The sequence below is a fragment of the Lagenorhynchus albirostris genome, chromosome 19, assembly GCF_949774975.1.
Source record: "Lagenorhynchus albirostris chromosome 19, mLagAlb1.1, whole genome shotgun sequence".
Classification (NCBI taxonomy): Eukaryota; Metazoa; Chordata; class Mammalia; order Artiodactyla; family Delphinidae; genus Lagenorhynchus; species Lagenorhynchus albirostris.
The window spans coordinates 10,840,232-10,862,201 of record NC_083113.1 but is presented as its reverse complement, the minus strand read 5'-3'; the positions used below and the strand labels follow the sequence as shown (position 1 = coordinate 10,862,201).

The window sequence follows — 21,970 nt, the reverse complement described above, 5'->3', positions numbered from 1 at the left end:
TGAGAAACTCAAGTTTCAGTATCCATAGTTTTATTTGAACACAGCCAAGCTCATTCATGCCTGCACCGTCTGTGACTGCTTTCACACAACGTCAGTTAGCTGGGATAGAGACTGAGTGGTTCATAAAATCTAAAATATTTACTATATGGCCCTTTCCGGAAACAGTCTGCTGACCTCTGATTTAAAGTACAAAACTGGGTAAAACTGTTTTATGGTGTGAGAAGTAGGATAGCAATTACTGGCGGGGGCCGGGCGGTGGTGCGCAATGGCTAGGAAGGGGCACAAGGACGCTTTCTGGGGCCTGGGGATGTTCTACTTCTTCATCTGGGAGCTGGCTGCATGGATGGGATCAGTTTGTGATTATACGTTTATGATGAGCGTACTTCTCTGCATGTAGCATACATCAATACAAAGTTAAAGTTAAAAATTTGCTCAAAGTTAGATACTACACTGAGAAATCACCAAAAGGAAAACCCCAATCACATCTGAGCCCCCTGAATCTAGCTGGGTCCCTCCTGGACTACCCAGTTCCATGACCTGGCAATGGCTTCTTATTGTTTCTGCTGGATGAAGTTAGGTTTCTGTCTCTTGCTACCCAGAATCCTCATACCCCATCTCCTAGACATCGATAGTGTCATCAGTCCACTTCTCTGAAAACTTTCCTTGCCCTGTTTCAACCTCGTGGTTCAAGTGGAGGCTTCCGTGTTTTTACATATTCCATCTTCCTGGCCACAATCATTGGTCCAGGGTTGGCCTTCACCCAAGTGGAACCAATCACAGCAGGCCAAACAACAGGCCACGTTGATAGATCTGCAGATGGGCCAATCATAGCCCTTCCCTGGGATTTTTGGACTTGGGGCTCAAGCTGCTGGGTGCCATCCTTCCGTGGTGTGGAGAATGCTGGTCCCAGAGAAACATGCTGACTTGCAGAAGGTCAGAGAAGGTATGGAGTACCTTGGTTGCCCTCAAATCCTTGGTTTGATGGCCCTGAAGGCCAGAGGGGACAACTGCCCTTCCTTGTTTGGCAATGTCGATCAATTGAGTCCTCCTCTGGCCTAAGTTAGAGCAAGCTTGGTTTCTGTCAAGCTTAAAGACGAATAAAGACCTGATAATGGTGTCTCATCACAAACGCTGTAATATATGCACACCACACACACACCTCGTACATATACACTTATAGACACAATCTATGGACACACCATATACACAGACCCTGACACTCCACCTCAGTGCACGTGTTTTTATTTCCGGATGATATAAAATAATAAACTTAAAAAACACCCCAAACCAAACACCCTAATGGCTCCCCCAAAGCAATGTGACCCCTTTTCCCACCCCAATAAATAGAGACTTCTGTCTGTCAGTCCACCCTCCCACCCCCATAACCCCCTTTGCTATAGACATACTCTGGGTATATATTACTCTACTCGGCAATAGACATCTCCCGAAAATAGAATTCCAATACTGCCACCTGACTCTACCTGGGCCCCATGTTCCTGGGAACCCCCCCACCTGCCAGTTCAGACCACCCGCCACTGCAGCACGCTGGTGTCCTTGCCCCCTGTGGTCAGGGCCACACTGTCATCCCACAAGAAGGCCACATTTGTCACATGGCTGCTGTGTCCGCCGTATTTGTGGCTGAGAGCCTGTGATATGGAAAGAAGGAAGTGAAAGGAAGTCATCTGTCTTGTTCACTGCTGTATTCCCTGGGCCCAGGCATTCGGTAAGTGCTCAATAAATATTTCTTGAGTTAATAGGAAAAAGAACCAAAGATGCAGATGCATCACAATGCAGATGCTCAGAGCTTTAGCACTACAGACTTGGTAATTTATCGACTTTCAAGTTAAGAAGGGCCCCTGGGATCAAGCCACTGCCCTCCTTGTACAGCCGCTGAAACTGGGATCCGGAAAGGGCTGCCTTAATCCTGCCTGCAGTGCTGCTTGGTACCTCCACCCTGCCAGCCCCCCAGAGGGACTCACTCGAGGCTGACAGCAGGGGTAGCTAAACAGGTGGACTTTGCCAAAGTCATCAGCTGAAGCCAGCAACTTCCCATCATGGGAACGGGCCACGGCATTGATGTCAGTACCATCTGCTCCCTCAGACCAGATCCCTGCGGGCAAGATTGGGGGTGGCTGGTGGTAAGATGGCAGCTGGGGCCAGGGACCCCCAAGGCGAGTAGGCCCCAGCCCCAGCCTCCCTGCCTTTCTCTCACCTAGCCCATCTCTAGCCGGGGATGAGAATTGGAATAATCTTTTGGAAATGCTTATCTGACCCTATCCCTCTATAGCTCAAAGCCCTCCCATGGGGAATTCCCTGGCGGTTCAATGCTTAGGACTCCACGCTCTCACTGCCAAGGGCCTGGGCTCAATCACTGGTCAGGGAACTAAGATCCCACAAAAAAAAAAAACCCTCCCATGGCCCAGGCTTCTCACCATGACCCCCAAGCTCTGCCTTGTCCCCCACACTACTCCTGCCTTGTCCTTACCAGTGCTTCCCTTGAACTCTGCAATGATTTAGCCATTCTGCCTTCTTGCATTTCTCCAAATACCAAGCTCTGTCACCTCTAGGCTTTTATACCTGGCTATTATTCCCTTTGCCTAGCCATTGCTTTCCTTCTTCACCACCCTAGAACCTAACTCCTCATCCTGCAGATCCAGTTTGGATGTCCCTTCCTCCAGGAAGCCCTCCCTGACTCTCTCCTAGGCTGGGGCCAGGTGTCCTCTCTGGACTTCCTTGTCCCAGCCCAGTCTACTCTGGGTGGTCTGGGGACAGGTCTCTCTCTTCCACTGGACTGTGAGACCCATGATGGCAGGGTCAGGGCTGTCGTGGTCACCATTGACTGGGTCTTAGCATTGCCCAGCTGGGCACACAGGTGCTCAGGGGGTATGTGTTGAGTGCATTAATGCCTGAATGAATGGGTGACTGGGACACAGGCTGTGTGAATCTCCCTGGGCCAGGTGACACCCCCAATTGTTCTCATTTCATTACAGTTCCAAGGGATCTGAGTAGTCACCTCACCCTAACCTTTTCTCTTATACAAATACTGCTGCTCACATGTCTAAAGGAATGAGTTTCCCACCTTAGAGGTAATAAGAGACTGTGAAAACCACCAGTCAGGGATGTTTCTTGGCACTCCTGTCCTCAGCAAGACTTTCCCCATTCCAGAACTTACCAAACACGCCAAAACCCAGGACACAGGTAGCCGTGGCCCATTCCACGTTCCTCACAGCATCTGCAGTAATGATCTGCTTACAGGTAGCTGGATCCCCTGGGGCAGAAAATGGGAGGAGGTGTTCAGAGCAGAAAGAACTACTGGGAATTCCCTGGCGGTCCAGTGGTTAGGACTCCGCGGTTCCACTGCAGGGGGCACGGGTTCGATCCCTGGTCGGGGAACTAAGATCCGGCAAGCTGCGCGGCACGGCCAAGAAAACCAAAAACCAAAAACCAAACGGAAAGAACTACTGACTTAATTCATCCATTCCACAGACAACGGGCACTGAGGTCCGACACAGGAGGCTAATTCTACCTCTCCAGACTGGTGCTAGATCCTGGGTGGTGACATCTCAAGACGAGAGCAGGGGTATCTGCTTAGAAACCTGTACCCCAGCCATCCAACCCGGAGGGGGAGGAACTGGTTAAAAGTTGGGTCCACCAGGGAGGAAACCAGAAGCCAGGAGACCAGCCAATCAGATCAACCCCTGAATAAAACAGCCAGAGGAGAAGGGACTTGAAGCCCCTGCTTCCCCTTCCAGAACCCAGGGAAGGCTATGCAAATCGCACACGCAATAGAGAGGCTGAAGGAGGAATGCCTTTGGGTTTCAGAGAACTCACAGTACAGAATCTCGTAGTCCCCAGAGTTGGTGACGAAGCAGCTGCTGTCCTGGGCCCAATCCAGGTGGGTGATAAAACTGGAATGGCCCTGCAGGGGAGGGAAGGGGTGGAGTTAGAGCTGGAGCGGGTAGGATCAGACCAGGATGGGTGGAAGGCAAAATACAAAGGTAGGGTGAAAACACAGGGGGTCTCGAGGAAAGCTACACAAGCCTTTGGGGTGTGGGGACGGGGCCACACTATCATGGGCGGGGCCAGACTGTGATGAGCGGGGGCTAGACAAATAGGGCTTAGAACACAAAGGGGAGTTTAGAACAAGTGGGCAGAGCTAGACACGGAGGGGCGGGCTTCGAATGCAAGGGGCTGGGCTACACAGAGGGTGTGCTTAGAACGTGAGGGGCGGGGCTACACAAAGGGACGGCCTTGAAACACAGGAGAGGGTAAATGTGTGGGCGGGGCTAAAACTCCTTGATGTGACCAGGGCAGTCAGTTGAGTGTTGAAGCTGTGCGCCCTTGAGGTAGAAAACTGGTTAATTCTGCACCCCCTGGACGGGGTGGCGGCGCGGGCTGGGGGCCACTGCCCACTCACCGAGCACTTGCCCAGGCGGCTGACCTTGCGGCCGCCCTGGTCCACCGTGTACAGGTACACCAAGTTGTCGTGGGAGCCCACGGCCAGGTACGCCCCGTCTGGGGGAGGGGGAGGGGGCTATGAGGAGGCACCCAGGCTCTACCCCTCCTCTCTCAGATTCAGCCCCCCACTATCCCAGACTCCTCAGTAGTCCCAAGTTCCATCCCTGCCACAGGCCTGGCCCCGCCCTTAGGCCGTGCCACATAGACTCCACCCCTTCCCCCTGCCAGTAACTCTGAGCTTCAGTTCCCAGGCCTGGCCTCTCCAAGGTCCCCTCCCCGGCCCCGGCCCTTACCTGGAGAGAAGCTGACCACTGAGATCTGTTCATTCCCATCTGTATGGATGGCCACCAGGTCATGGGTCTCCGTGTCCAGCAGCAGCCATCTTTAAGGAGAAGGCATGGTGGGAGAGGAGAGGTGAGCTGATCTGGTAGAGAAGGGTGGCAATCTGTGGGGCCTGAGGGAAGGACCCCAGAAAAGATTAGGGAGAGAGGCTGACTCCAGAGGAATGTTGGGAGATCAAGGCCTGGTAAACAGTTGGTACCTAATTATCATTCTCTGTAAGCTTTGGGGCAGTAGGGAAGGCAGGGGGAGGTGATCAAGGGATAGTTCCTGGGGGGCGCAGAGAAGCCCTCCCCAAATGCCCATCAGCTTTACCTGCCAGTCGCCGTGCCAATGGCCAGGACACAGCCACTGGGGTGGAAGCCAGCAGAGTAGGCCGGGTCCTGAGGAGGGAGAGAAGAGGAAGGGCTGGGAGCTGGGGTCCCCCTTCCATCTGGCCCACACTTCCCCAGCCTCAGAGGCAACTCTCAGCCTGGCATGAGGGCTCTCACCTCCTGCTGCTGCCCTCCAGTAACCTGCTGATGCAGATGCTCTGGAAACCGCTCTCCTTTCCTTTAACATGTCAGCTCGAAGAGAAAATATTCCTCCTTTCACTGTTGACTCTGGATCCTTTTTCACTACTGTTTTAACCTCCCACAGCTTTATAAACCCAAGATGATTTCCTTAGGGACTTTTCTACTAGTGAGATTGTTGGGACAAAGGCTATCCATATTTTTAAGACTTTTGATATATCATGCCAATTTGCTTTCCCTTATAAAATTATATTGACTTATCATTAGGCTTGTCTGAGTGCCTGTTTCCCCATATCTTTATCTAACTCCTAGCACAAAATTTTTAAATTTCGGGGGCATTTGGTTGATTTGCAGGCAACAGAGCACCATGGAATCAGAAGTGGTTTGAAACTGTGGCCCTGACACTTCCTCGTTATGTGACATCAAATAACTTTCCCCATCGTGGCCTTGGTTGCCCCACACGGAGAACATCAATACACACTCCCCAGGACTGTTATAAGCAAGGTGTAAAGTCCTTAGAATGGTAAGCTGGTGAGTAAGACGGGCTACAGGAAGCACTGAATAAAGGTCAGCTATGATTGTAATTACGAACGGCAAGTGATGTTACCTTTCTGGGCCCGTTTCCTGATTTTACCTTCCTGTTTCTGGGCGATCCATCATCTCTACTGCCTTGTGGAGGTTGGGGTGCGAGGGAGTTAAGAAGACAATGTGGGTAAAGTGCTAAGCCAATGTCAGGCATGGTGGGCAGACTGCCCGAATCAGAATAACCCGAGGGAGCTTGTTCTTATTATAAATTGCAGATTTCTGGGACTAAACTCAGACCTCCTGAACCAGACTTCCCATGCTTGGGGCTCAGGATTCTGTGTTTCTAACAACTCAGGTGGTTCTTATGCCCTGGCTAGAGAACTGCTGTGCTGAGCACAGGTCCTGGCATATGGTAGGTGCTCAATTAGGCAGCCAGAGTGAGGATTATTATACATGGCCCTAATAATTTCCAGGGTACACTATCCCTGACTCCTAGAAGTTCAAAGGCCATCAAGTGTTCCAGGATCATAGGTAACCCTGGATTCCTGGAGCAAAACCTCAAAGGGTAGTGTGGGGAATATGATGACTGACCTTCTACTGTCCCATACCCCACAGGCAAGAGAGCTTAAAAACTACATTGCCCAGAATCCCTTGTAGCTAGGGTTGGCTGTGATTTGGGTCTGACAATCAGCTGCACCATTGTGGGCTCTGGAAGGTACAAGGTGGAGGCCCCGCTCTGCCACTTCCACTGATCAGCTGGGTTGTGAAAGCAATAGCATTTGCTATGCTGGTGAGCAGTCACTAGCCTTAAAAGGCAAGGGCACAGAGTATCTATTTTTGGCCAGTGTAAATGTAGCCAGCATTGGGTCACTCTAGAGCAAGATAGTCCAACTGAACCTTCTGCGATAATGGAGATGTTCTTTATCTGCACTTTCCAATATGGTAGCCACTAGCCACATGTTTGGAATGTAGCTAGTGCAATGGAGAAACTGAATGTTTAATTCTACTTACATTTAAAGTTAAGTTTGAATAGCCACATGTGTTGGACAGCGTAGCTCTAGAACCAACACTTGAGTGACCACAGCATCCTGGTTCCTGGATTGCAGTTACAATGACAGCATTTTCTTGAACTCAGTGGTTCCTGACTCCCCACCTTCCTGACTGTGGCAGAGGCAGCAGCTCCTCTGGCAGGTCAGTTCTGTGGTGCTGTTCTGGGCTTCTGTCCAGTCAAGAACTCACTCCTCTAGCACTTCCAAGTGAGTTTGTAAGCACCCAGTTCCCTGCATTAAATCTCCTTCTGCTTAAAGACGCCAAGTGTGGCTTCCATTTGATGCACTGAACCCTGACACACTGAGACAAGTCGTTCTGTTAGAATGGCGTGCCAAGTCCCCCATCCCCTTACCTCGATGATCCTACTCCACAGGGGCTGGTGGGACTCCACGCTCCACAGATGCACCAACTTATCCTGACCACATGTCACAAATTGTCCCCGGCTGGGGTGTGTGGCCAGGCCCCATAGCTCTTCCACGTGGCCCTGGCAGAAAGGAGAGATGACAGCACGGAGACTGCCAATCCAGGCCTTTCCTCTGCATCCCCCACCTCCCCAAAGTCTGATGCCAGAAAGAAGTGCTGGACTAGCCCCAGCAACACACTCTCCCCACAGGTTACCCAGGGAAGACCCTTTCCCCAGTGTTATCTGAAGGAGGCTGTGATTGGGCAGACCCCTGCCCCAGTGTGGGGCTCAAGGCAAATGTTGCCCTTCCCCCCAGGTCTCTGCTTTCCAGTGTGCACAATGGGAGGCAAGAGACATGATGAGTAGGAGCTTGACTTTGGGAGACAGATGGCGCCCAGCAGGCTGTAGGAACCCATGGAGGGTACTCAGCCTGGTGAGTCTGACTGCAGCTCTCTCTTATTGACTGTGGCAGTCACCTGGGCAGATGACTTCTCCTTGGAGCCTCAGTTTCATCTTTTGTAAAATGGAACCAATCACTGTATGTGGCTCATGGCATTTTTCTGCTCACTCACATTATGGGTGGAAAGTGTGAATAGATGGAAAGTGTACGAGGCTGGTACAAAGTGCTCACCAAATGGAAGTGGCTGACTATTATCAGTAGTGATAACATGCACTATTAATATATAATTAAAGTAATTAACAACGATAATCAACAGAATTATAATTATTGATATTAGTATAATGATTAATGTTAATAAATAATAGAAAGCTAGTAATATATTAATAATATAATTAATACTAAATAATATTGATACTATTATTAGAGGTCTTTAAGGTCCATTCCGGTCTTGGGACCCCCAGGAAATCCCTCTAGCCCTTGTTTTTCCTCATCTTCTTCCATGGAAACAAGAGCCAGAGGGGGGGAATCTAAATGCAGCTGCTGTACGGATCTCAGCTACCATGTAAGAGGTAAAATCCATGTCAGGAGTGAAGGAAGGGGCGGGGGGTCACTGAACAAGAAGTAATTTTGGCCAAGACTCTTTGAGCCCTTACTCTGTGCCAGGCACCATTCTAAATGCTGTGCATGAATTGACTCATTGAATCCTTACAAAACCCCATGAGTCAGTTCTATTATTCTCCTGGTTCACAGAGGCACAGAGAGGTTATTCACTTGCCTCATATCACACAGCGAGTGAGCGACAGGGCTGTGCTTCGATCCCAGGGTTTTTTTTGGCCGCACCATGTGGCTTGCAGGATCTTCCCTGACTACCAGGGATCGAACCCAGGCCCCCAGCAGTGGAAGTGCAGAGTTCTAACCACTGGACGGCCAGGGAATTCCCCCAGTAGGCTGGGTTTTTTACTTGGATGTGTGGTAGGGTTCTGGCCCACGAGGATGAAGGAATGCGCATCTGAGAAGACTCCAGAGGGTCTTCCTAGATCCTTGTAGCTGAAGACCTGGGAGGTGTGTGGCTCAAGGCCTGTGTGACAACCTGCCAGGGCACTTACAGAAATGGACACCAACCTGACCAGCAGGGGGCAGCACAGCTGGAGCAGGGTCCTGGGACCCCTCTGCTGTGCTACCAGTTAACCCATTGCTGGACCATGGGGTGTTCTGGGGTGGGGTTATGTGTCAGGAGCAGTTAAAGGGAAGGTAAGTGGTGTTTACCAGGCCAGAGGATAAGGGATGGGGCAGGGAGGTGAGGTGAAATGGGAGTGGGAAGAGAGGAGGAATGAATGGTGCAGAGGAGAGAAGAGAGGCGGGTGGGGAGGGAGCAGGGCAGGTGCAGAAGAGAAGCTCACCTGGATGAGCAGCGAGAAGCCAGTGTGGACAGAGCCCTGCAGGATGGAGTTGCGGGTGGTCCCCACGTACAGCGTGTCACCCCGGCCCTCCGCTATGGTCCGCACGGGGCCGAAGTCCTCGGGGACCTGAGTAGGCAAAGGGGGGTGGGGGGCAGGGGGATGAGTGTAGGACACACGCAGAGGTGGGGTTGGGGGGTGGGGGAGACAGGCTGGGAGAGCAGGGTCTAGTATTAGTGGGATGGGAGGAGGTATCCTCACCTTCATGAGCCTCTCCCCCTCACCTCCGCCTCCTGCAGCTTGCTGTAGTCGGAACCCCAGAGGATCACCCGCCGATCGCGGCCCCCTCCTGACACCAGCGTCCCGTCCCGCAGGGCGCAGAGCCCAAACACGCCGCCATCGTGGACACCCAGCAGGGCCTGTGTGATACGGTTCCCACCTGCAGGGTGGCCAGGGGCAGAGGTCAGCATGGGGAAGCTTCCCCATACTGACCCCAGAAAACACCTCAAACTCTCAATCCTACATCCAGCCATTCACTCACCTTTTCTTCTACCCAGCCTTCCACCCACCCATCTACTCAACCACCCATCTATTCAAATACCCTATCATCCATCTAATAAACCATCTGAAGTAACATCTACCCATCCACCCTTTGATCCTAACCCTATTCATCCACTCACCTATCTACTGGTCTGTCCATCCATCTATCTACTCACCCATCCAATTACCCATCCATGCAGCCATCAACGCTTCCTTCCTTCTATCCATCCATCAATCCGCCTCTCATCCATTCATTCACCCTCTCTTTCATCTGACTACCCACTCACCAGTCAATCCATCCTTCTATCCAAACATCCACCCATTTTCCATTTTTTTTCCTATCCATCTACCCATTCACCCATCTATCCACTCATCTGTCAACCTAACCATCTATTCATCCATCCATTCAGTCAACAATTATTAAACTAGCATTGACTCTGGGCCCAGCCTCATGCTGGGTGATGCTGGGTACTGATGAAGGCAACCTCAGATCTTACCCTCACAGGGATCACAGTCCAGTTTCAGAGACAGACCTACTACCAGTCAGTGACGACCCAACATGGCTGGGGCTGGGATGGGGAAACCCAGGAGACTGTGGGATCCCAGAGTGGGCACCTAGCCTGGTGGGCCAGGGAGGGCTTCCTGGAGGAGGGGACAGCTGAGCAAGGATCTGAAGGTTGAGTAGGAGTTGGCTAGGACAACAGAGGGTAGAAAAGTGTTCCAGGCAGAAGGAACAACATGTGCAAAAGGCAGAGAGAACATGGACTATTTAGGAAACTAAAGAAATCTGGTGTGACCAAGTATAACATGCAAGGGACAAGAGAAAGCAGGGCCAGACCATGCATGGCCTCATTGAGGAATCCGGACCTTGCAGACCTCAGTGAGGAATCCAGACCTTGTTCTGAGGGATCTGAACTGTGTAGTAATGGAAGGGTTCAGCAGGGGAAGGATAGGGTCAGATTTACATTTGGTTCTGACAACAAACTGAATTGGAGGGGACAAGACTGAAGGCCCGGGAACCAGGGAAGAGGCTGGGGCAGGGAACTAAGTGGAGAGGAAGAAAAAGCAACTCTCTTCAATTCCATCCTTCCAGGCTCAGAAGTGGTGTCACGTGTACATACATCCTTCTGTCTACCTATCTTTCTAACCACCCACCCACCCAACATCGTGTAGCCCTGCGGGCTGGACCCAGTGGTGGGACTGGAGATATGGGAACCAATCAGACCAAGTCTCTGCCCTCAGAGAGCTTAGAGTCTGCTGGGAAAGACACACTGCCAATTATTCAGAACTTATTCTCAGCTGTCTAATCTCAAGAAAAGCTCAAAACAACCGTGTGAGGGAGAGAGTATTATACCCATTTTACAGATGGGGCAACTGAGTCTCAGAAGGGAGATGACTCTCCCAAGGCCACAGAGAGCACACAGCACTGCTGAGACCTGAACCCAAAACCTGCCCAACTCCCAAACCCACTCCTCACCCACTACCCCAAGATGAATGGTTACCTCAGCCAATGGATTAACATGTTATGAAGAACTGATTGTTCCAGGAAGTGGTTTGATGACTGAATAAACTCATTCATTCATTCATTCGTAACTTTACAGTAATCCACTGCCTGGGAAAAGACCCAGTCATTTATTAACACAGTCATCCGTTCTGGGGACAGCCATTCATATATTTAATTGTTCACTCACCTAATCACCCACCCATTAAGGACAGCATATTCATCTACTCATTCTTCTATTCACTGGGTGGGACAAACGCTTCATTCATTCATTAACTTATTCATTCATTCATTGCTCTGGAACAAACCACCTCTCCATCCATCCATCCATCCACACTGGGTTAACCCATTCATTTATAGCTCAAACTTGATCGCTGCCATGGGATTTGCAGAGGACAAGGGGAGGGAATAAGTGAAGATTTCATGCAGGTGGGGATACTGGAGCTGAGCCTTGATGGAGGTGTTAGAATTGGACAAGTAATGACTTGTATTGTTGTATAGTACATTCCACATCAGCATGCTCCGAGAAAGGGACGCACAGCCAAAGGGAGTCAGGGAGGACCGCGCTGGGGAACCAATCAGGGGAGGCTGACACTGACCTTTGCCCCAGACATAGAGGTTCCCCCCAGAGTCCCCGGTGACCACATCGCCACCCTCCAAAAAGGTCACACACAGCACATACTTCGGTTTCTCGTGTTTCTAAGGTGGGGGAGAAGGGGAAGGTGTCAGAGGGTCGCTGAAGCCGGGAGGCCTCCCAGAGCTCACCCGTCACCCAGGACAATGGTCCAGGGGATGCCCTCCATGCTTTGGGGAGCGGCCCTGTGGGGAGCATCCTCATCTCCAATCCACCTCCATGGAGTGTCACGTCACCTACAGACCACTTTCTGACCCACCCCGGACCCCCTTCCTCCCTCCTCTCTCTCCTCCCTGACTCCTGTCCCAGTCTCTGTCCTTCGTTCCCCTGCTGTCTTCCGCTTGGATTCCTCTCTCTCTGTCCCTTGGTCTCCCCCTCTCTGCCCCTGCCCCTCTCCTCTCCTTCCCTCCCGCCCCCTCTTCTGTCTGTCTCTAGGTCCCTCACCCTGCCCCGCCCCACCCTCTTCTCATCTCAATATCTCCATCTTCATCTCCATCTGAGCCTGGTGTTCTCAGGGCCTCCCCTTTTGGGGTAGAAGCCCCAACTCTCACCAAAGGCAAAGGAGCCCTGTCAGAGGTGTGCCTGCATCTTCTCTCCCAGGCCCTGTGCTTCCTGCTGTTTCTCTGTCTCTCTCGGCCAGTCAGCCTCTGACCTCGGTTTATCCAGAATATTGACGACCGCAGCAACCCATGTATTGAGCATCCACTATCTGCTAGGAGTCGCTACACTCTTCATCCCACGGAATCCTCACAACTTCAAAGAGTTAAGGTGGATCACGCCACAAGTATGGATAAGGGAACTGAGGCCCCAGCAGGCAATAGCTCAGCATCCCTACAACCTCCAGCCCCTGGGGTATCTTCTTGTCTGCCTGGGTGTCCCTGCCAGCCTCCTTCAGGGCCAGCCTGTCCCAGTACCCCTGGCACTCACCTCAAAGAGGCCCTGCCGTTTGCTCATGCCGCCTCCTTCTAGGTTCCAGAAGTAGATGTGGGATTTCCCGCAGGTGATGAGCACGGTGGGGTCTGTGGGGTGGAAGGTGGCCACCAGCACGGCCTCACTGGAGCACTTTAAGGGGTGGGGGAGATTCTGAATGAGGACCTCAAAGCCATCAGGACCACGATACCCAACCCAGGAAGGACTGCCCTATACAGCTGTGTGGGCTGTGCGCTTGCACGCCCAACTTGCCTGTACCTCTCCTTTACGGGCAAACTAAAGTACAGGAAGCAGGGCCAGCCAGTGAAACATTATTGTTTTCTTCATCAACATAATGGCAGGCACGAGAGCCCTTACTTTGTACCAAGCTCTGTGCCAAGCATTTAACATCCATCAACTCATTTAACCCCACAGCACCCTGTAAGGTAAGGCTCATTAGCACCTCCCATTACAGATGATGAAGTGAGGCTCAGAGAGGGGAATTCACTTGCCTAAGGACACACAGCCAGGTTGTGTCCAGAATCAAGTCACTGAGAGCCCAGCCTCTCAACTACTTCTCTTTCCCCAAACCATGGGCCCCAATCCTAGGTCTCTTGCCCCCAGCCCAGAATAAGCACATGACCTTGGGCAAGTAGCTCTCCCCTCTACCATGCCTCAGGTTCCTCATCTGTAAAGCAGGTTATCTCCCGGAGATGCAAGTCAAGGTCTGTCTTGGACATCGCAGGACAGCAGAACCAGCAGCCACCTTGTACCGATCCTCCTGTTGGGCCTGGTTTGCCCACCCCATATGCCAACATCAAAGCCAAATTTTCCCTACAAGGAAGATGCTACCATTATCCCCATTTTATAGATGAGGCAACTGAAGCTCCGAGAGGGCAAGCCACTTGCCCAAAGTCACACAGCCAGCAAATGGCAAAGCCAGGACTTCAACATGAGTCTGATTCCAGACTTGTGAACACTGAGATCTGGCCAATCCCACAGGGAGACCCCAAGGAGAGGGGATAAGAAGGGTTACCTCACCTTGACATCTACCACCTTGGTCTCCTTGGCCCAGTCCCACACAGAAAGCATGTGATCGTTGGACTCATCTACCGCACAGAGGAGGTTGCCCCCATTCTAGGAAGAGGAGAGAGGATGGGGGAGGGGCAGGCAGGTCAGGATCCACCCCCTCCCTCCAACACCTTGCCCACTGGGGCATTAGCTACTCAGGCCTGTTTCAAAGGCCCTGACCCAAGTCATGTGAAACACATGAAAATATACTCCCCGTCCAGGGCCACACACATTTTAAAGGCTGTTTATAATTTTCCTTTTGAAATGACTCCTCCTTAAGAATTTCCTCTAATTTCCCCTCAGCTACAATTTCTCTGCAAGTAGCCCGAGGTCAGGAATTCTTACTGAGAGCCTCTAATCTGCATTTTCCTATGGAATGACTTTTAGGGCTGTGAAGTTAAACAGTTAATAAAGTCGGGATGATGTTGCTTTTTTATACCTGTAGTTAAGTGCAGGTTAGTTTTGATTTTGCAAAGTTTTCCTTTCCCCCACATTTTGGCAACAAAATAGCTTTATTTCCCCAAAGTTCTCAAGTGTCTCCTCAGGTCTCAGAAAACCTGTGAGGTTCTTAAACTGTCTATGGGATGACAGGTTGTTTTTTATTCCCCGATCCATTGCAGCCAATACTCTGGTAAAATACAGTAAAACTGTAAAATATGATTAAAAAAAAAAAAAAAAGCCCACCACTCACACACTTGGATGTTGTGTGAATGTCAAATTGCTGGACAAATTCCTAAAGGCTAACTCTCGATTTCTGTGCTTATCTCCTCCATACCTGCCAACACCCACTTAGGATGGTACTAGGAGCCAGGGCTGCCCTAGACACAGGGCTTAAAATGCCTAAGGGATAAGGACCCTTCCAGGATGAAAGGTGGTGTGAAAAAATAATGCAGAAAGCGTTAACTGACGTACAAAGGATCACTGAGGAGTTTCTCTGCGGAGCAATCAAGACATATGGTCCCCTCATAAGGGCTAATAGAGCAGGCCTGTGAGGCCACAAATGTGGGCATACAGCCTGGAGGGCCAGGGGGCGCGGCCAGCACCTGTGACGCCATGATGAAGGTGTGGCCTCCAGCCCCAACGGGCGCCCGGGGCAGGCGAGGGATGGCACAGGACTTACAGATTTGGAAAAGCCCACACAGCACACAGCTCTGTCAAACACCCCCAGGCCCAGTACGTGTAAGGTGGAGAGGGAAACGGAGTCCCAGACGCGCACGTGGGGCGGCAGTGGCTGCAGGGAAGAGAGAGGCCGGTTACCTGGGGGGCCCAGATTCCTGACCCACCCATGACTCCATCCCAGTCTCCAGGTCCTGCTCCCTCCAATCTGTTACCTTCCCCTCCTTAGTGGTGCCTGCCACCTGTCCAGTGGCGATGGTGACCATATCAGGGTGGACAGCCAGGCTGAGGAGAGAGAGGGCAGATGGACAGGGCTCAGCAGGGGGGTGCTCACAGCACACCAGGACCCCTCCCACAGCAGGCCACAGTCGCGATGCCTGATTATTCATTCCGCAGTTTGCTTGAATGAGTTACTTAGTCAATAAACACTGATTCAGCTCTTCAGTAGCAATAAGGGTATACTCTCTGGGTACTCTGGCTCAGAAGCAAGACTCAGGCCTGCGGTCTCTAACTCAAGTGCCCAGAGGGCTCAAGCCTGTACCACAAACGGCCAGGAGAACACACCCATTTAAAAGGGCTGTCAAAAATAAAATAAAATAAAAGGGACTTCCTTGGAGGTCCAGTGGTTAAGACTCCACGCTTCCACTGCAGGGGGCACGGGTTCGATCCCTGGTTGGGGAACTAAGATCCCACATGCTGTGCGGTGAGGCTAAATATAAAAAAATAAAAAATAAAGGGGCTGTCACCACAGGGCTCCAACACACTGTGGGATCGTCTGGGGTGCCCACTTGAAGTTTTCAAAAGAAGTGAAAAATTCAGGCATCTGAGTGAATTCACCGACATTTGACGTATTGATAATCAATCCACATTTTTTCCCCCTGAATTCAGTCTGTTGGCCAGGGAAGGCCTGGCCCCACCCACCTCCCCTAAGAGTGTCCCAAGCAGGAAATATTTGGCATCCTCCTCCCAGGCCTCACCACTTGATGTCATCATTGTGTCCCAGGTAGTGCCGCTGCCTCTGCTCCTCCACACTGTATAGCACAGCCACAGAGGCCACGAAGTACACTATCTCCCCCGTGGGCAGCAGGTAAAGGTTGGCCCGGCAGTCTCGGCCACGGTAGCCATAGCTGGAGGTGCCCAGGGGCTGGTTAAAGAGCCTGTTTTGCATTGCATCTGCTGACTGACTCCCAGATGAAGGTCATCAGAGCTAGGTTTTCCTGTTTCCACTCTTACCCCTGTGGGAGGTTGAATGATGGTATCCCCCAAAAATATGTCCACCAAAATATTAACCCCTGGGAAGTGTGAAGGTGACCTTCCTTGGAAAAGGAGTCTTCGCAGATGTAATTAAGGATCTCAAGACGAGATCATCCTGGATTATCTGGATGGGCCCTAACTCCAGCAACAAGTGTCCTTATAAGGGACAGAGAAGAAAAGACACAGACACAGGGTGGGAGAAGGCAGTGTGAAGACAGAGATTGGAGTAAAGCAACTATAAGCCAAAGAACCCCAAGGGTTGCCAGTAGCCACCAAAAGCTGGGAGACAGACAGGGGCCTCTTCCTCATCTCTCCATGGCTCCCGCACCTCCTTCAGGTCTCTACTCAACTGTCAGCTCCTTGGAGAGGCCTTCCCAAGCCTCTCCCAAATAGTTCCCAGCTATTTAAAACTGCAAACTGGAATTCCCTGGCAGTCCAGTGGTTAGGACTCAGCACTTTCACTTCCGGGGCCTGGGCTCAATACTTGGTTGGGAAACTAAGATCCCACAAGTCGCGCCACGGCCAAACACAAACAAACAAAAAAACTGCAAAGTCACACACCCTCAACTGCCCCCATCCCCCTCCCTCTTCATATTCCTGCAGTACATTCATCAGCATCCCACACGTTATCTGTTTAATTTATTTTGTGTCTCCCGAACTACAGTGTCTGCTCCAGGGGGGCAGGGACCTCTGTCCATTTTGTTTACTGATGTACCCCTTGTGACCAGATCAGGGCCTGGTACACAGCAGACATGAGTTCAATATTTGTTGAAGGAATGTGACCCTCCACTGTTCAGAACTTTCTGTGGCTCCCCAGTTCCCCTAAGACAAAGCCCAAGCTCCTCCACTGGCCTGGTTTGCCCCTCCCTGGCCTTAGCAGGGTTTCTGCCCTCCTTTGCTCTCTGACCTTGGAGTTTCTCAAAACACTAAGATCACTACTGTCACCCAGGTCTTGGCACTAACCTTCCCCTTTGTCTAGCACAAGCTACCTGCCACCCTTCTCAGTTGCCCTGTCCTCAGATCAAGCTTCAGGCTCTCTTCCTCCGCTAGATTCATCCCACTTATCTGATCAATTTGTTAACGTCACCTATTCCTTAATGAGACTATCAGTTCCACAGTGGCCAAGACTGGGCTGTTTTGTTCTCTTCTACAATTCCTCCTCTGAGAAGCCTTCCCTGATGCCCAGGCTGGGTCAGCTGCCCTCTCTGGGTTCTCCCATCCCAGCCTGAGTTGTCATTGTCACGGATTCTGTCCCCACAGACTGTGATTTGGGGACTGTTGGAACCCAGCCCTTAGCCCCAGAATGTTCAGGAAACATTTGAATGAATGTCGATATGTGTATCCCGACCCCACAGAAACTGCTTCACCCTGCAGCCATTTGGGGCTGGGGAATGAGGCCTATACTGACTGTTGCTATCTCAACTGCTTTTCTTTTGATGCTCACTTATCAAGCCCAGCTTGACATGACAGCATGGTATTCTTTGACTCCCGCGAATATTTCCAGCTGCCTTAAAGAGGCTCTGGGCTCCCACATTCCTCCCTCCTCCAGAGCAGAAACCAAGGCCAAGAGAGGAAGACAGGGACTGGGTCCCTAAGATGCTGATCCCAAGCCCCAGTCTGCATTTTGGGAAAAGCCTGGGGCTCAGAATCACAGCTCTTGCCTCAGATCTGCTGACTCCCTAGAACAGGGCTTGATATCTCCTCTTTTTTTTAAATTTTATTTTATTTATTTTTTTATATAGCAGGTTCTTATTAGTTATCTATTTTATACATATTAGTCTATATATGTCAATCCCAATCTCCCAATTCATCCCGCCAGCCCCCTCCCCCCTTGGTGTCCATATGTTTGTTCTCTACGTCTGTGTCTCTATTTCTGCCCTGCAAACCGGTTCATCTATACCATTTTTCTAGGTTCCACATATATACGTTAATATATTTGTTTTTCTTCCTGCTTGGTCCCCTCTCTTGACCTCAGTTTCCTCATCTGGAAAGAAAGGGTAATAGTTCCCAACCTGCAGGCCTCAGAGAGCTCTCGGAGGCCACTTGTTGTAAAAATATATTCTCAATCCTACAAAAGAGAAGGATCATATTATTCAACGTATTTATACTTGAAAGAGCTTTGAACAGTGCCTGGCATACAATAAGTGCTCAATAATGATTAGTTATTATTTTAATCAATCTCTGTTTATGGGGCCCATATGATGAGCACATTGTTTCACAGCCTTATGAATCTGAGATCACAACACCCATTTTTCAGAGGAGGCAACTGAGGCACAGAATGGCATGGTGACTTGTCCAGGGTCACGTAGCCAGCCAGAGGCTGGGCTGGGGTTTCAACCCATTTCTGCCAGGCTCCAAAGACAGGGTTCTTAACCATTATCAACTTCTTCCATTTCTCAAATACACCAAGCTCACTCTGACCGCAGAGCCCTTAGACCTGCCGTGCCCTCTGTTCTTCCTAGGCTGGCCCCTGAATGTCCGATTCTCAGCTCAAATGCCCTCTCCTCAGAGAAACCCAGTTACTCCTCTCACTTGAGCTTAGTTTACTGTATTCCCAGACTGTGTGAGCTCAGGGAACACAGCCCACATGCAGACGAGGATCTGACAGATGGAGGACGCTCAGCAAACATTTGCTCCTTGAATGAATCATAAAAGGTCATGTCAGCTAACCTGCTTTCCTCTGCTCCCTCCAGACTCCAGTTCTTCCTGACCCCTAAAGCCACAGAGGCCTGGAAAGTCCCACCTTCAGTACAAAGACCCTCCCTCCAGCTGAAGTCCCACACCAGAAAGGCTCTGGTCCCTTCCAGGCTGGGGGCGGGCGGGTTGGGAGAAGTGGGAGGAAGAGATTAAAGCAAAAGGATACACCCAGTCCAGCTTGAGACGGCGGGAAGGCAGCTCGGAGCGTGTATCCAGGCTGTAGCTGGGTGCCAGCTCGTCGGGGATCAGCATGAGCACAGGGCGGCCCCTCAGGAACATTTTCACGGAGCCCTCCTCTGCCAGAAGACCCCAGAGGTCAGGTGCTGACACCAGCCCCCAACCCTATTTCCTTTCCCCTTCTGACTTCACTTTTTTACTTTTTTAATTAGCAGAGGCGGGGAAAATGAGGCCAAAGAGGCAAAGGCCCAGCCAGTAGCCAGGCTTCCTGACCTCCAGCTCTGGCTTCTCACCCCAGGAAGCCCCACCCATTCTCCCTACTTACCCATGCTGAAGATAACTTCTTTGGTTTTGCTGTCAGGAAAGGGAAAAAAAAAAAGAAAAGAAAAGAAAAGAAAGAAAGCCCTAATTAGCAGGCAAGTCAGAAATTGGGAGAAACCACTTCCCCACCCCAGCGCTCCCCGGAGGTATTTGATGAAAAATGGGGGCCGAGTAAGGAGCGGAGCGCTGCCTCTCTGCAGGCCGTGTGCTTTGCTCGGTTGATCTTGCAGAGCCTAAGACACAGGCCCAGAGAGGCAGTGATCGCCAAAGATCAAACAGCACGAAGTGGCAGGGACGCGATCCTGAAAGAGGAGCGTCACAGGTACCCCTCCCACCTAATCAACACGGTTCTCCCAACGCTCCCCACCCCCAGTCCCACAGAGCCCCAAACTTCAAGCAGAGAGGGAAGAGGTGAGGGTTTAAGGGAAGGGGCGTGTCTCCAACTCCCTTTGCTGACGGAAGGTGGTGATGCCCGCGGGTCTGGGTCCCCGGAGAAGGGGGAAACCTGGGATCCAGATCCCGGTAGCGCGAGGAGGAGGGGAGTGTGCGAGAGAGTCTCACCCAGCTCCAAAGCTACTCATGGCGGCGGCTGGCGAAGCTTCGGGGCCGGGGGTGGAGCCGGGACCGGCTCCGCCGCTTCCGGCCCTGGGAGGCGCCCACGCCGCCGCGCCCTGCCCCGCCCTCCACTGCCAACCCCGTAGCCGGAGGGTCACACTGGGTCTCAGGTCCCTGGCTGTGGGTCCTGATACCAGGCTCTTTTTTGGGGGGAGGGAGAGTGTTTTTTGAGAACATGGACTCGGGGACGTGTCTGCCTGAGTTCAAACCCCAGCTCTGCCAGTTCCTAGCAGTGTGGACAAGTTGCCAAACCTCTTGCCTCGATTTCTTCACTTTTAAATTGGGGATAATAAAAATACATACCTCCCGGGTGATTGCGAAGCTTAAATTAGTTAATTCATGTAACATGCCTTGCGTGGTGCCTGGCACATAGCTTCTGTACGTGTTTGCCATTATTTCAGTGAGGTTGAAATGTGTGATTTTTGACTCTGGTCCTGCCTTAGTCTGGTCCTGCCTTAGTCCGGACCCTCCAAGCCCTGACCACGCTCACTGCATCAGGACTCCACACTCAGGTTTTTACACCGCCCAGACCTTCAGTGTGGCCCGGGCTCTGGGAACTTGACCACGTCCAACATTCTGATCATACACACCTCTCCTTCCGATCCTGCCCCTGAACTGACAGCTCTCCAAGGAACCGCCTACCCTCCTCAGGTCCGGTTAAACTTCAGACCGTGACCACTTTCACCCGGAGTCCCTTCAACCCTACTGATATCTGCCCACGCCCACATATGACCACGCCCAACTTTCAAACCACGCCCATTTCCACCTGGCAGCGCCCCAGGCTCCCCGCCGCCCAGCTTCTTGCATCGGACACTACGGCACCTGGTCTTAGCCCATTACCCCCACCCCAGGTTCTGATTCTGCCCTGGCTAACCCTCTGGCCACACCCTCAAATTCCAATCACTTCCCTCCCTCTGATTACCCCATTTCCTGCAGAAACTCCTCTGAGGGTCCTGCCCTGGCTACACCTCTGAGACTCAATGGGGACTCTCCCCTTTACCTTAATAGCCACGCCCACAAACCTGGCTCCTCCCTAACTTCTACTCCGGCTCAACCAAGAGACGCTAATCAATCACGTCTCCTAGGTTCTAGTCCAGCCCCTTAATGCTTTGACCACGCCCCTCCGTGTTGGTTCCGCGTTTCCATGCCTCGCAGTTCAACCACGCTATCTCAAGATTGGTCTCTCCGAGCCTCCGGCACTGTTTCCGCATTCTGAACTAGATGACCGCCCTTTAGGTTATCACCTCGTGGCCTGGGGCATCACCCTAAATTCCCCATCCTTTTCCAAGCCTAACTGGGGTCCTGGCCCCACCCGTTGTGTCACGACCCCGCTTCGGACACCTACCCTTCCTTTTTGGCGCTACAATTGCTGCTAGAGGATGTGGTGCGGCTGCGGGGGTCCTCGCGGCGCACTGAGGCGAGGCGCTCTGGTGACAAGTAGCGGCGGGCACTGCGAATAGAGAGCACGTAGGTAGGGGCAGAGCCCGCGAGGCCAGCAGGCGAGTACCGGAGGCGAGCAAGAACTTCCCCGGACCTTCCACTGCTGGTGTTCGGACATATGAGTCCATCCGTTTCCACATAAACAGCCTCCGAGGTCTTGGAGGAAACTGGGGATCCTGGCTTCCGTGACTTACCTGCGCCCGGAGGTCGCCTCCTTTTTGGGGGAGGATGGGGACGTGGCATAGCCGCCCACGCGCCGCGGGGGTCCCGAGCCATTGAGGGGCGTCCTAGTGGGAAGGCCTTTCAAGAGCTGACACACTAGAGGAATGCGGTTAGAGGACAGAAGGGGGTGAGTGTGAGGTCCTGGCCCCAGTCCCTCCCATCTCACCCCTCCAGTTTAGTGAAGATACCCGAAGCTGTGGTGCCTAGGCGCGGAGGCGCCCGGCCCTTGGGGGTGCCCCGCGCGCGCAGAGCAGCGCCTTGCTCCTCGCATGCCCGCAGGCGACGCAGCGCGTCAGCCAGCGCGGCCTTTAGGACCGCCAGCTCGTCTTCCTGCAGCTGCAGCCGCTGCTCCAGCGCCGACACGCGGTCGTCCACCTCCATCCCGCTCG

At 52.1% G+C, this 21,970-nt stretch overlaps 1 protein-coding gene across 3 annotated transcripts; it reads right to left on the bottom strand.

Moving 5' to 3' along the window:
- Window positions 1-74: 74 nt before the first annotated feature.
- Window positions 75-21,970, bottom strand: EML2 (EMAP like 2). 3 transcript variants are annotated; one of them, XM_060130708.1, is made up of 19 exons: window positions 19,866-19,910; window positions 19,309-19,337; window positions 18,973-19,102; window positions 15,833-15,982; window positions 15,071-15,140; window positions 14,860-14,970; window positions 13,710-13,805; window positions 12,687-12,821; window positions 11,725-11,824; window positions 9,369-9,523; window positions 9,088-9,213; window positions 7,237-7,368; window positions 5,113-5,180; window positions 4,752-4,840; window positions 4,418-4,515; window positions 3,832-3,919; window positions 3,173-3,268; window positions 1,980-2,110; window positions 75-1,646 (listed from the first exon to the last, which is right to left on the bottom strand). In XM_060130708.1, exons 1-19 carry the CDS (start codon window positions 19,883-19,885, stop codon window positions 1,521-1,523), a joined length of 1,950 nt encoding a protein of 649 aa, XP_059986691.1. In that variant the 5' UTR covers window positions 19,886-19,910; the 3' UTR covers window positions 75-1,520. The 3 variants fall into 3 exon arrangements, 2 of the variants coding, with proteins under 2 accessions (XP_059986691.1, XP_059986692.1); XR_009537055.1 differs by lacking the exons at window positions 75-1,646; window positions 4,418-4,515; window positions 19,866-19,910 and adding exons at window positions 21,265-21,369; window positions 21,554-21,677; window positions 21,770-21,964; XM_060130709.1 differs by lacking the exons at window positions 75-1,646; window positions 1,980-2,110; window positions 3,173-3,268; ... (1 more) ...; window positions 4,418-4,515; window positions 19,866-19,910 and adding exons at window positions 21,265-21,369; window positions 21,554-21,677; window positions 21,770-21,970 and having other exon boundaries at window positions 4,775-4,912.